The 13,903-nt window shown below is 43.6% G+C and overlaps 1 protein-coding gene across 2 annotated transcripts; it reads left to right on the forward strand.

Moving 5' to 3' along the window:
- Positions 1–249: 249 nt before the first annotated feature.
- MRPS23 (mitochondrial ribosomal protein S23) lies at positions 250–8,099 on the forward strand. 2 transcript variants are annotated; one of them, XM_069481152.1, is made up of 5 exons: positions 250–313; positions 856–1,026; positions 5,990–6,067; positions 6,272–6,398; positions 7,116–8,099. In XM_069481152.1, the coding sequence occupies exons 1-5, from the start codon at positions 270–272 to the stop codon at positions 7,266–7,268; spliced, it is 573 nt and encodes a 190-aa protein (XP_069337253.1). In that variant the 5' UTR covers positions 250–269; the 3' UTR covers positions 7,269–8,099. The 2 variants fall into 2 exon arrangements, with proteins under 2 accessions (XP_069337253.1, XP_069337254.1); XM_069481153.1 differs by having other exon boundaries at positions 7,122–8,099.
- The last annotated feature ends 5,804 nt before the right edge of the window (positions 8,100–13,903 follow it).

The raw sequence follows: 13,903 nt of genomic DNA on the forward strand, positions 1-13,903 counted from the left end.
TAGATCGGTCATTTATTATTTCTGCCCTGCTTTTGCTCGCTCCCTCCCCTTTGGCTCGGCTATCGAGTGCTCCGGTCTGAACCTGGCAAGTAGCCCGGGAGCGCGCCGGTTCGGCCCATCATTTGCTTCTGGCTGCTCCGCTCTCAGGTGGAGCTGTGCAGTAAAGCACAGCGATCCTCGGCTCGGTCAGCAACTTATGCCCCCTGTGCTTACTATTCCCGCTTCCGGTTCCGGTAGCGGCTGGTCTCTCTCTGCTTTAGTCACTGGCCATGGCTGGCAGTCGCCTGGAAACCGTGGGGAGCGTCTTCTCGAGGTACGTGCTCGGAGGCAGGGGTGGGCTGAGACAGCTACTCCCAGGCGGGGGTTCTCAGCGGGTCACGCTCTTCCTTGGGTGGCCCTGAGCAGGGCGAAGCATTCTGTAGGGTGCGGGTGTCTGAGCCGGGCGAGGCCCTCTCTCGTGCTCTCTCCTAGCTCCGAATAGTTATGCTTGATGTCTCCTTGAATTTATCATTCACGTTGTAGATTGCACGCCCCTACCCCGAGTGGAGGTCTCTAGGAAGAGGGAGGGAGGAAGAGCTTGATGGGCCAGACTGAACAGTCCTTTGCATTTTCCGTGACGGAACGGGGGTGGGACGCACATAAGGGGAAGATAGAGGGACTTAGCCCCTGAGCATTGTTAGGTTGGTTTGGGATGTGGAAATACCTTCCCTGTTGCCGGGGAGCATCCCTGGTTCTCCTCCCTCGTTTTATGTTGTGGACTGCATGATACCTTTGGCGTCCCAGGCTGTGTGTTTGACTGATTTAGGGGCTTTGGCAGGCTGTTGTAACTGGTTTTCGTTCTGTTCCTTTCCTAAGGACGCGGGATCTGATTCGGGCTGGAGTGTTGAAGGAGAAGCCCCTCTGGTATGACATATATAACGCCTTTCCCCCGCTGAGGGAGCCGGTCTTCCGAAGGCCCCGCTTGCGTTATGGCAAAGCCAAAGCTCCCATCCAGGACATCTGGTACCACGAGGATCGGATCAGAGCGTGAGTGTGCAGCCCATGTAGTGGACAGCACTTCAGAAGGAAAGGTTTAGGTAGCAGTCTGGTAACTTAAGTAAGGAATGACCTCCCCTGTGGAGGTCTTGTATATCTAGCCAAATTAGGGAATCAGCACCTCTGCCCCCTCTCCCCGTGTTGAGGGAAACAGAAGTTCTGAGGAGTGGAATCTGGAGTCCAGCAACTGACAGACCGTTGCAATTATAGCTGCTCTGTTTCTGTACATCTGCTTTACAAACCTTATCTCATAGGCACAACTCTAACCCTGTACGGTAGGTATCCTTGTCTGCGTTTTATTTAAAAGGACTGTGAGGCTCAAGGAAGTTAACTTCCTGTGGTTATAGGAGGGTGGCAGATCTGGGAGTCACATCTCTCACTCCAGCCTATGTTGGTCATTGTGCCTGCCTTCTCCAGGAGTGGAGATAGGAGGAACATGTTCTGTGGATCCAGTAGTAGGGATCTTTGAAGCCACTCAGACAGAAGGATGCTTAATAATCCAAGGGATTTAAAAGTATTGCTAGGCATTTGAGGGAAAGTGCTTGCATTCTTTATTTCTTTAGTATCTTTTTCCTGTTTTATTATAAAAGTAATATATACTCATTGTAGAAAATTTAGAAACAAAGGAAAAACAGAAAGAAGAAAGCACACATCACCCATAATTCCACCGAGATAAGGGTTTGAAGGCAAGTCCTGCTATTTACTCACCTGTGTGACCTTGGAGTAAATAATTACCCCTGTAAGCTTCAGTTTCCACACAGTAAAATGTAATAATAGTACTTTGTAGAGTTGTAAAGATTTAATAAGGTAACACAAAGTCTTTAGTTCAGTGCCCGGCACAAAGTAAGCCTTCAATGAATGTTAACCATTATTGATGTTGTTATCAACAACATTTGGGTCTGTTTCCTTACATTCCTTTCTGTGTGGTGTATAGAATTTCATCATAACATGATACAAATAATTTGTGTCCTTTTTTTCTACTTATGGTGAGCACTTTTCCATTTTTTTATACATTAAAAAAATACATTAATCTATTGTGAATGTTCTATATTTAACTATTTCCCTAGTGTTGGCCATTTCTGGTGTTTATATACTATTAGCTATTATAAATAGTAATATTTTTGAATTTCTATCTTTCTCTGTAACACCGATTATTTCCTTAGGGAGGACTTCTACCACTAGAATTGATTAGGTTATACAGTATGAACATTTTTAAAGCTGTTGCTGTAGTTACCTAATTTGTTTCAAAAAAATTATCTAGTTTATACTCTGATTAGCAGTTTCTGAGAGTTCTTTATCCTTGTCAGCATTGATAGTGGTTAAAAATTTTTTTTTCTGATCTAGATAGTTTTAAAATAGTGTCTAGAGTTTTTAATTTTTGTTTCTTTAATCAGTAAGAAGTTTCTTCATTTTCAGGTTTATTGGCCATTTGAATTTATTTTTGAAATATCCATGTTCTTTACGTATTTTAATAATTGTTACTATTAGTAAGAGTTCTTTATAGAATTAAAGGTATTAATCCTTTGGTGTACATTGAGACATTTTTTCATGTTGTTTGCCATTTGTAATGCTTTTTTTGTATAGAAGTAGATTATTTCATTCCACAAATGTTTTTTTGTGGTGCCTTCTATATGCCAGGCATTGGGCTGGACACTGTGCTGGAGAGTTTTATGTTTTCCAGTTTACCAGTTTTTTCTTTTTGTTGGTTTCATTGCCTTTAGGCTTAGAGGGTTTAGGAAGGTCTTTTTCCATAAACTCCACCATCTTTTTCTGAGTTACTTTCAAAGTGCAAATCAGGTGTTGAAGCTGGTGGAAAAATTCATTCTTTAATCTCCTTCTCTCTCCTTTTCCCCCAAACCTAAATAGCCACAGAAAATGTGCTTCTAATGGTTCCCAGCAACATTCTTTAAAATGTCTTTACAATTCTCTATTTTTTTCATAGTAAAAAAAGAACAGCTCAGATGTCACACTCTTTTGGGAATATTGCTCTGCTGTCTCCAGCTGTTAGTGTTTCTCCTTTTGTATACCCTGAATACCTTGTTCATATTGCCCCTGTTAAGGTGTTGACTTGTCACTAATAGCTCTGCGTGACAAATGCCCTGTCTTTATTCAATAACAAACATTTATTAAGAACTACCATGGGCCTGGCATTGTCATAGTCATCCTTGTAACCTCAGTGCTTAGTGCGTGGTATGTAAATTGCTTGTTAGTTGTCTTTTGAGTGAAGAAACTAATGGATTAATTACTGAACAAATGAACCACGAGGCTAGTAGAGGGAGACATGAGAGAAAATTCCTTGGAGAGGAATGATGAAGGGCCAGGATTAGGGCTGTTTGGAGAATGACCATCAAAGTTTTATTTATTCCTGAAACAACTTCAGGAACAGTGGGTTAGAAACCACTTCTGTGGCCACGTTTGGCTTCCCTGTTCACATATCTGAGCTTTAAGTAAGTGGTAAATCACTCACTGGGAATTTACTGATAAAGTCCTTGCCCTTGAATACTGATGTCAGTTAGTTCTTAGTGTCTAGAATTTGTATGGTTCCTTTTCTCTTAAGTGTTAAGACCAGTAATTGTGCCTAATTGAAGTTAATATACACCCCTAATTCTTAGCACTATTCCTGGATGCAAGAAAATGGAATTTATAAGTTCATTATATTCTCCACTGGGGCCCAGGTACTTTTCATTTGAGGATGCTCTTTTTTTCTTTTTTCTCCCATAGCACTTGTTTGAGATAGCAGAACAAGTATGTTCTTGCTCTACTTGGAAATTTTCAGGTTAGGATGTGAGATATTTGGGGGGATTAAATATTTTTTCAGCACCTTTGTGCTCAGATCCATTGCATGCACTTGGTTAGGATGCTTTTGTGGTTTATTTAGACAATAAAATCATTTGTGCTCCTACTGTGGCTAGCATTGGAACTGGCTGATAAGTCATTGTAGAATGTGGAATATTTTACTGGTCCCTCTTTCTGGTTAAATATTAATACTGTTAATGCCAAAATAATAACAACTTGTATTTATATAATTCACTGAACCTTTATCTTTAGCCTTTTTTGTTGTTGTTTCTGATATTTTTAAGAACTTATAGACTTAAGACCACTGGTGCATGCCAGTAGTCCCAGCTATTTGGGAGGCTGAGGCAGGAGGATCGCTTGAGTCTAGGAGTTTGAGGCTGTAGTAAGCTATGATAGTGCCTATGAATAGCTACTGCACTCTAGCCTGGGCAACATAGTGAGACCCTGTCTGTTAAAAAAAAAAAAAAAAAAAGAACTTAAAATAAATTCCAGATGTATCAAAATCTAAATGTAAAAAGTGAGACCATAACAGCACTGGAAGAAAACATAGAATTTAAAAAATAATCTGAGTGATAAAGGCCTTTCTAAGCATGACATAAAACCTAGAAGCCCTAAAAGAAAATATTAAACGTTTTTGCACAAAAAAGTACCATGAGCAAACTCAAAAGACAACCAATAAACTAGAATGATTTTTCAAAATGTATGACAAAGGACTAATTTCCTATTTATATGGCTACAAAGTTTGCTTATAAATCATTAAGAAAAAGACCACTGTCTTAATTTTGGCTGCTATAACAAATTTCCATAAACTGGGTGACTTATAAACAACGGAAATTTATTTCTCATAGTTCTGGAGGTTGGGAAGTCCGAGAGATCAGGGTGCTAGCACGGTTGGTTTCTGTGAGGGCCATTTCCTGATTCCTCACATTGGGGAGAGCAGAGAGAAAGGAAGCTCATGCTGACTCTTCTTATAAGGGCACTAATCCCATTATGAGGGCTATACCCATGGTCTGATTACCTCCCCAAAGGCCCCATCTCTAAATACCATCACATTGAGGATTAGGGTTTCAACGTGAATTTTGGGGGGGGTCACAGACATTCAGTCCATAGCAACCACCAAACAGAAAAATGGGCAAAGAACATGGACAATTCACAGAAAAGGAACTTCAGTTTGCTTTTAAATTTGAAAAGATATCTAAACTCTTTCATAAGAAAAGCAAATTAGAACTACGAAGAGTTACAATTTCTCACCTATCAAATTGGCAGAGATCAAAAAGTTGGAGAATGTAATCTGGTCAGGGTGTGGGGAAATAGGCACTCATACATTACTGGTGTGAATGAATATAAATTGGTACAACTGCTTGGGAAAGCCATTTGGCAATTTGGAAGGCTTAATTACATGTGCACATACCTTGATCCACTAAAACCACGTTTATGAATTTGTTCCACTGACTAATTTGCACAGTGTACTAAGAAGTATAGATAAAGGTAATCATTGCAGCACTGGCTAGGGTAGCAGTGGACTGGAAGCAATCTACATGCACTGATTGGAAATGATCTCTGAGAAATACTAAGTGAAAAAGGCAAGATATGGTATGGGGAGGGAGAAATGCGGAATGACTGCTTAATAGGTATAGGGCCTCCTTGGGGCTGACGAAAATGTTTTGGAATTAGAGGTGATAGTTGTACAACTTTGTGAATGTACTAAATGTCACCGATTGTACATTTAAAAATGGTTAATTTTATGATGTGTGAATTTTACCTCAGTTTAAAAAGAGGCAAAATGTAGAGCAAGGTTTACCATGCTTTGGGTTAAAAAGTGTGACTGGGAACAGGGGATGATAGTGTATATGTGATTGTATATTAGTGGAATATTTCTGTATGGATATACAAGAAACTGGTAAGTGTTGCTCCCGAAGAGGGGGACTGGGGTGCAAAAGGAGGAGGGGGTGTTCCTTTTCACTGACCACCCTTTTGTACCACTTGATGTATTTACCATGTGCATGCATGGCATTACTTATTTAAAAAAACCACTGTTCATCTTAGGCTAGGTAGGTCATGCTATACTTTACAGGGCCTAGTAATTACTCTTTATTACTTTTACTCCGTTTTGGCCACAGTCTATAATTAGAGATTTATATTTGTTTGTATTTTCTAGGAAATTTTATTCAGCCTATGGATCTGGTCAAAAAGCTTTTGATTTGTTCAATCCAAACTTCAAGTCTACCTGTCAGCGGTAAGCCATTTTACAAGTCCTGGATTACTTTTTTTTCTTTTTCTTTTTTTTTTAAAGGATTTAGTTATCAGTTTGATGAGTTTTGTTGAGAGGGATGTTCCTATAGGAAGATCTGTCGAGGGAATACTTGATACTGTGTAACAGCATGTCTTGACAACTCTGACATACGTACAGACCCTGAGATGTGAGTACTTGGAATTCCAGGTTTGTGGAGAAATACACTGAGCTACAGAAACTTGGAGAAACAGATGAAGAGAAGTTGTTTGTGGAAACAGGGAAGGCCTTATTGGCAGAAGGTGTCATTTTAAGACGAATAGGAGAACCAAGGACTGTGAGTATTTTATTGTTAAAATTATTATTGGATTACAGTATAAAGGGTCATAGTATAATGTAAATACTATGTAAATAGTTTTTCTTTTTTTTTTAAACATTTTATTTTATTTTATCTGTTTTATCTTATCTTATTTTATTTTATTTTAGAGATAGTGTCTTGCTCTGCCTCCCAGTCTAGATCATAGCTCACTGCAGCCTTGAACCCCTGGGCTCAAGTGATCCTCCCACCTCAGCCTCTGCAGTAGCTAGGATTATAGGCAAGAGCCACTGTGCCTGGCTAAAATTTTTATTAATTTTTTATTCTTTAAAAAGTAATTTCCACCTGTAATTGGTTGAATCCACTTATGTGGAACCTGCAGATACAGGGATTCAACTATTGCCCATTTGTCAGAAGTTAGAGGGACACTTGGTTTCCTTTCCCCAACCTTGGCTCATATTCTTAAACTCTAGGTCAAATACTATTAGACTGAATACACTGGAATGTTGTGGTAATGGCTGCTACTTGGAACAAGTGAGTTGTCATGGGGGCTTTTGAAATTGTGGTTCTATAGAAATTTTTATTGTGTTTGACATTTGTTGTACTAGACTTTAACCTGAGATATTAGTGCTAAATTTTTTACTCAGACAGACTGTGCCTAGTCATGTGGCTTTAGACAGTTAATTGAGTGCAAATGATAACATCTGTGTGAAGTACTTACATATTTGGTCTTCTAAGCAACAGGAAAGCAGTCATGTTTCCTGGAAATCTGAACACATGAGTGTCAGACCCCAGACTGCGCTGGAAGGAAACCAGCCTCAGGACGAAGTCCCACAGGACCAGCATTTGGTGGCACCTGAAGAGCAGTCGAAAGGTCTCTCGCCGCCCTGAAGATTGTATACTGTGTATACTGACATCCACACTGTACCGACTAGATGAATGCTGAGCTATTTTTAACAGTTGAACTGTGTAAATGTTTCTTAATCTCTAAGGCAGTATGTTTGTCTTCTCTTAGTTCTGATTTCTGGGTTGTCATAAAGCTCAGTATCATGGTTTGAAAGAAGCAGTTACGTGAACTTTTATGTTAGGACATTACTAAATAAAGAATTCCCTAGCTGTTTATAAAGTAAATTTACGTTGAAATTGTAAATTACATGAGGAAACCTTTATAAAGATTGTTTGAGTGGGACTCATTCTGAGTAGGCTTGCTTGGATGTTTGTTAGCATGTGGGCTGGCTACATTTGATTCCCTGGTACGTTCTCTTCTCTGGAGCCATCCAACTTACGGGTACACATGGTGTGGTCCCTTGGCCAGCTGTTTCTGTCTGTAGATAATCTTTGTCCTTTTTGCTATAGAACTATTAACCTTCAACCTGGGAGGCCACGCTGACTTGTGCTTTGCAGTAAGAGTGAGGACCTGATATTGCTGAGGGACGAAAGGCCAAGACTATCACTTTAATCTTATGCATTGAGTGTGTTGGGGACAGTTAATGTAGGCCTGCACATGGTGGGCTGCTCAGTGAATGTTTGTTGACTGAATGAATGACTACATCCAGCTAAAGACCTCACTCAGATGGCATCTCTGGGGGTGACTGGAGTGCCAAGAGGGAGGCAGCTGTTTTGGCTGATGCTCTCCACCAGCATCCACCTGCCTCTCTGGGGCCGAGGTATGCTTACAAGTTCTGCCTTCCTCATTTTCCTGTGCTTTACTAAATAAGTGAAATATTCCTCTGAGGTTGTCGTCTTTGTATTTGTCATCAAGCCAGTGGCTTTCAGCTCCTACTAGTAAACTGCTTCAGAAATTCCTTATTTTAAACCTTGTGTTGCTCTTCTACCCACTTGTCTTTGTGTTACGATCTCTTCTCTCTCCTGGTGGACTGTGGTGCAGGGTCCGGTCCACATCTCACAGCCTGTACGTGGTACACGTTCTTCCACATGGTGCTCAATTAATGCCAGTGAATGAATGAGGACATGAGGCAAAAGCAGTTCTCAGCCATGTTCCCACCGACCTTTATCTTCGTGTTTGGGGAATGCTTTACTTTTAGGTGGGCAAGTACGTTTCATCCATTCAAAGACATTAGGCAACCACTGGGTACCATTATCAGGCCATTGGGAAGAGGACTTAAGCAGGTGAAGGAGACAGTTCCATGTTCACAGGAACAATCAGGTCACTCGTTATCTCTCAACCTTACATTTCTGGATTTTTTAAAGGCAGTTTCTCTGCCACAGCGATGAAGACTTTAAGAGTCGCATAATCCTTTAAAAAAATGACACATGTATGTGGCTCAAAATTTAAAGGTAAAAAGCCAGTCTCCCACCCATCCCTGTCCCTCAGCCATTTTCCCTCCTTTCAGGCCACCACGAGAACCATTTCCTTGTGTGGCCTTCCAGAAATATTTTGGGCATTTTTGTGGGACACTTAATGCATACTGTTCTGTACCTTGTTTTTCCAGTTAATATGACTCCTCCTTTGCGTGGATGCCTCATTTAATCATTGCCTGATGAAAATGTTCATTGTTTCTATGTTTTACTGTGCTGCAAATGGGATATGATAGTTACGGGATGCTGGGTTGAGGAATAGCTTATCTTCAAATTTGATATTTTCCACCGTAGAAATTGTGCTAAATTATACTCTCACCAGCAATGTATGAAAATGCGTGTTCCCCCACATCTGATCTTGTCGAAGCAGACTGGGAGTCTCAGGAGGACACCCTAGAGCCTGGCAGAAGGGAGAGAGACTGTCCCTGTTGAGCAACCCTCTGGACGGGGGAAAAGCTGCTGTCACTGACTTCTTTAGGTTGAATGTCCGTGATCAACACAGTGAAAGGTGCGAAGCTTACTTGGAGAAGTCAGAACTGTTTCCCATAGTTTGGGTAAAAGCCGTCATCAGGACCTCTTAGTGCTTTGGAGAGAATGGGAGTGTGACCTCATTCTTGCCTTTAAAGAGCTTACAATCTATTTGGGAAGACAAGAGTGACTTGTGAAACAGCAAGATGAACAGGCATCCTTTTAAATTATGGAAAAGTACGGTAGGTTCAGGGGGTGAGGGATCAGCTCTGGACTCGTCCAGCAATGCCACGTGAGCCTGGAAGGGCGAGTGGTATCGAAGTGTGCCTGCTGTTCCCTCCGCACCGTGGTCTGTAGGAATCGTACCTTCCCGTGCGCTTTTCAAATAGTGTCTCGGAAACTAATGTTCAAATCAGGTGTCAAGTCCCTTATCAAACTCCCTACCAATTGCACTCCTAAGGCACTTCACTGCGGTTGGTATACCTGGTCTACTGTTTGTACGCCTGCCTAGTTTACTGTGGCCTTCACTTAAATGATAGTGGTTGTTTCCCTGTTAAGAGTGTAGATGAGGACAGAAATTTTTATCCTTTGTGTCCACAGAAGCATTAAACAACCTTTCAGGAACAGACCCTCCTGCGGGTTTGTTGAGCCCAAGGAGAGGAAGGCACGTGTCCAGGTTACCGTGAAGTCTGCAGCAGGCAGGTATGAAGATCGGGGTTCTAGTTCTGGCTACTCCAGTTTTTACTGGCATGACCTTGTGCCTGCCACTGCCTCCCAGCCTGCAAAATAAGGACAATGTTTGCCTCTTTGGCTTCCAGTTACTGTTGTGAGGATTAATTGAGATAATGACTGCAAAGCTCATTTGTAATATGTGTGGCAAGTGCTTTTAGTACTATTTTGAGAAATAGTGGAAAACCCATTTAAACAGATGGGATATGATCAGATCACAGTGGCCGTGAGAACCACAAGGAGTTCGGTTGGGTGTGGGAAGGTTTGAGCAGGGAAGGAACGTGACAGCGATGTCAGATGGAAGGAAGGTTTGCCTAGGAGTGATGTAAAGGATGGGAAAGGGGAGTGGGCAGGGAGGGAGGAAAGAGAGGACATATCAGACAATGAAGAGGAAATTTCAGGGTTACAAACCTGAGTGACTGGAAGACTAGAAGTATCACTAACAGACAGCCAGTCGGGCAAGTGGAACTGGTGCTCTCAGGGAAGAGACCTTCAATTCCCAGGCTACTAAGTTGACAGTGATGGTACGGTGTTCCAGTGGGGGACAGATACAGGATAGGTGTCTGGGAGAGAGGGAGAAAATCCCTAGTATGGGGGCAAAGTTTGGAGACAGGAGAATGAATGAGCTCTCCAAGGGGAGTGTGGAGAGAGACCCAGGATGTCGGGGGCTGGCCAGGCAAATGCTTTCAGTTAAAGGACAGGAGGAATGAGAAAGCCAACAAAAGAAACTGACATCCACATCTTCTATCGTCTAAACATCCAGACTTAAGTGATCCTGAATTTACCGTATTTTACAGTTCTGCTTTTGCTTTTGTTGGGCAGACCTGATCCTTGATTGGTGTCCATAAAAGGCTAGCCCAATTCTTTTTGTAGCTCGGTATAATACTGCCGAGAGTTCCCTGATAATGAAAGTGGTATTGCAGAATAATCTGCCCCTAAAGGACTCCTGATTTTGTTAAAATGATACCCTTCTGTCTAAACAAATGATGGCTTGCCACTGAAGAACGTTCTGCAGACTTCTTTTTTTTTTAAACAAAGTCATTCAAGTGGGATAGGATTTTCTCTGAGGCTGGCACGGGTGCCCAGCCCTGCTCCTGGGAGTGCGGATGAGGCACGCTGGAATTGTCGGGCTGCGTCCATCCCTCTCGGCTCTTGTCTGTGACCACGTCTGACTCACACCCGGCTGGCAGTTTTCCTGGATACATGGGAGTGAGGGCATGTGACACGATGTGGTGCCGACAGTGAAAGCCAGCTGGCACCGCCTCACCCAGGAGATCGTGGAGCTAGGAGCAATGAAATGCCAGTCGGGTTGGGGTGGGGCCGGGAAGGGCCGAGGCGATTATTTTCTTCCTGGTCTGTATCCCAGAGCTCTATTCCAGAACAGCCAAAAGTGGAAGGCTGACTCTAAGTTAGTCACGTGTTTCGAGCCTTTGACTGTGTTGGGTGAGATGAGGGATGCCTGAGCCGGTTCAGTGAGCAACTTGGTTGAGGTCACCTTGGCTGGCAGAGGAAGGGCACCTGCCCTCCTGTGGAAAAGACGGGAACTGGCTTTCATGTCGCTCCTAGGGTAGCGCTCAATGTGGCAAGCGGGTCTCTGATTGGATGAGCCCAGCACCGAAGCAGTTTCTGTGGTGATGCTGAACCAGACAAGTGGTTATTGCTGCAGCTAAAACGAAAAGGTTGCTAGGGAAGGCAGAGGAGGCAGGAAGTTAAATGCCACGTTCCCTACAAAATGTCGCCACCACTGACCACCAACACCACCGCCCTCCACCTGTACAGATGACAGACGGGGGCGGGGGGGGGGTTGTTCAATCCTAGCTGACAGTGAAAATACATTTCAGGTATAGTTTTACCCTCGACAGATGCTTTTCCTGGACTGCAAGTTAAATAAATGTCAGTCACCGGACCTTCTAGTTGCTCAGTTCTTTTAATTAAAAGATGGTTCTAAGCGATATACAGTAGTGGTCTATTTATTATTTATCAAACATTTTCCTTCCAGCAGTTAGTGAAAGGTCAGTGGCTTCAACGGATGCTTTGTTTTCGGTGAGCAGCTTAGATGAAAAAGATACACAGGCGATCTCTGCTCCCTCCTGTTTGCTCATGGGCAGGACACTGTTTAATAGTCATTGTGGCATTTAGGACCGGAGGCCTCTGAAACATGCAGAAAAGTGCACGTGCATCCCTTGCTGCTGAACATTTCTCCAAAAGTAAACATCAGGTTGTGATTATGGTTAATAATGAGATATTGATTGTTTGAAAATGTCACCGCCTGGAACCAGCGGGCTCCGGCACCACTAGATGGCGCTGCACTCTCACGCTGCTCCACTACGAGCCTTTTCTTCCCTTGCCTCGGGGTACCTTGCCTTTCAAGGTTGGCGAGTGTCCTTGTAAAATAATGTTCTGGCTGAAATTTAGGAAGCTGAGATCCTGGGGTGCTATTGGGATGGGGTAGAGAAGGGAGAGGACAGGTCACGGGACAAATGACAGAGGCCTGCGGGGGAAACTGGCACTGTTTGCATTGTAACGGGAGCAGGAGAGGAGGAAGCTAACTCTGCCCCCGGAGACTCTGCCCAGGGCGGTGTTTCCTAACCTTCTCCGGTCAATGACACATCTGCCCCTGTGCTGTGGAGGACGGTGGGGTCAGAGGACGGTGCAGCAGGGAGGCAGTGCCCAGCAGTGGAAAAAACCCAGGCCTTGGAGAACGGACCCGGGGTTGAAACCCTCATCTATCGCTTTGTCTTGTGCCATTAGGGGAGTGAGTGAACAACTTGAGCCTCAGTTTATCTGTGAAACAGGAGTAATAGCATCTACCTCATCGGGTTGTTGTAAGGATTAAATGAGAACCTGGACAGAGCTCTTGGCCAGGACTCAGTCCGCTTTCGCTGCCTGGAAGGCTCTCGGCAGCTTTTGAGTCCCACTGGGTGGGGAGGAACCAAAAGCTGGCATCTGTCCCCTCTCACCAGCCTCTCATCCAAACACAGCTTTCTCACCCCAGTAGTTACTATCTGCTTTATCTACTTCCAGCCTTCTAGTACCCAGTGAACAAGTAAAATAAAATAAAGCAAAGGAGAAAACCACAGAACATCCTGGGAGCTCATCCACCCTTGGAACTTACCCAATGCTGGTAGGTTTCACCGAAAAACTTGCTTTTATTTCGTTATTTCTTTGATTGTGTGTGTGTAGAAACTGCCTTATGGCACTCTTTCCTCCTCTCCTTTCCTTCCTCCTGTTGCTCCCCCTGCACCCTTTCTGCTTTCTTTTTTCCACCCCTGCACCCCACATTGTTACCAAAAGCTCTGCACTTGTCCTTGAGGTCACATCAGAAGAACGAGAACAAATGATTTGAGGAGAAGGAAAGAGAAGTTTTTTATTTTTCTGGCAAAGGAGGAAAATGGTAGACTCTCCTCTCAAAAAAATCCAAATCTTCCTGAACATAAGCAGAAATACAGAGCTTTTAAAGGGAGGGCCCTCAGTTCTAGGCTACTGTGTTAATGATTCCAATTGTCTCATCTCTGCTGAAGACAAGCCTGTGACCTCTGCCCACCTGGGCCCACCTGGAGGGCTGGCTCTGGCCTGGGATGGCTGAGCTATCTCCTGTAACACAAAGAACAAAAGACATTCTCCCTGCCCCAGGGATGCAGGCCAGGCTGCAGTTCCCAAAAAGAGTGGGGGAAATTTTAAAAAGACAGATAGTATTTTTGCTATTTTTTCAGGCCATTCCCTCTCTTACATATTCCCCCCTGTCAGTATTTCCCTTCCATATCTATGGGCAGAGGGGTGACTGCTCTGTTACAAGATTACGGAGGAGAGCCAGAGGGTCACTGCCCAGAGGCCCAGCCTCAGAGACTCTGTTCCTTGGGCCTGGGGCTGGTCAGCGATTGGGCGGGAGTTTCTGGAACTCCTTCTGGCCCTCCTCCCGGTGAAGGCCATGGGGTGCTGCAGAAATGGTGGGCAGGGTGGGGGTGAGGCCTGCAGGGCCAGAAAGATCTATCCACGTCCTTCTTGCTGTC

The sequence above is a fragment of the Eulemur rufifrons genome, chromosome 9 (genome assembly GCF_041146395.1).
Source record: "Eulemur rufifrons isolate Redbay chromosome 9, OSU_ERuf_1, whole genome shotgun sequence".
Classification (NCBI taxonomy): Eukaryota; Metazoa; Chordata; class Mammalia; order Primates; family Lemuridae; genus Eulemur; species Eulemur rufifrons.

Excerpts from the sequence above, each read along its gene's own strand:
- MRPS23 (XM_069481152.1), top strand. The coding sequence starts at position 270 with ATGGCTGGCAGTCGCCTGGAAACCGTGGGGAGCGTCTTCTCGAG. Across the intron at positions 314-855 it reads GTGGGGAGCGTCTTCTCGAG|GACGCGGGATCTGATTCGGG; the intron begins GTACGTGCTCGG and ends TCCTTTCCTAAG. Across the intron at positions 6,399-7,115 it reads GAATAGGAGAACCAAGGACT|CAACAGGAAAGCAGTCATGT; the intron begins GTGAGTATTTTA and ends TGGTCTTCTAAG.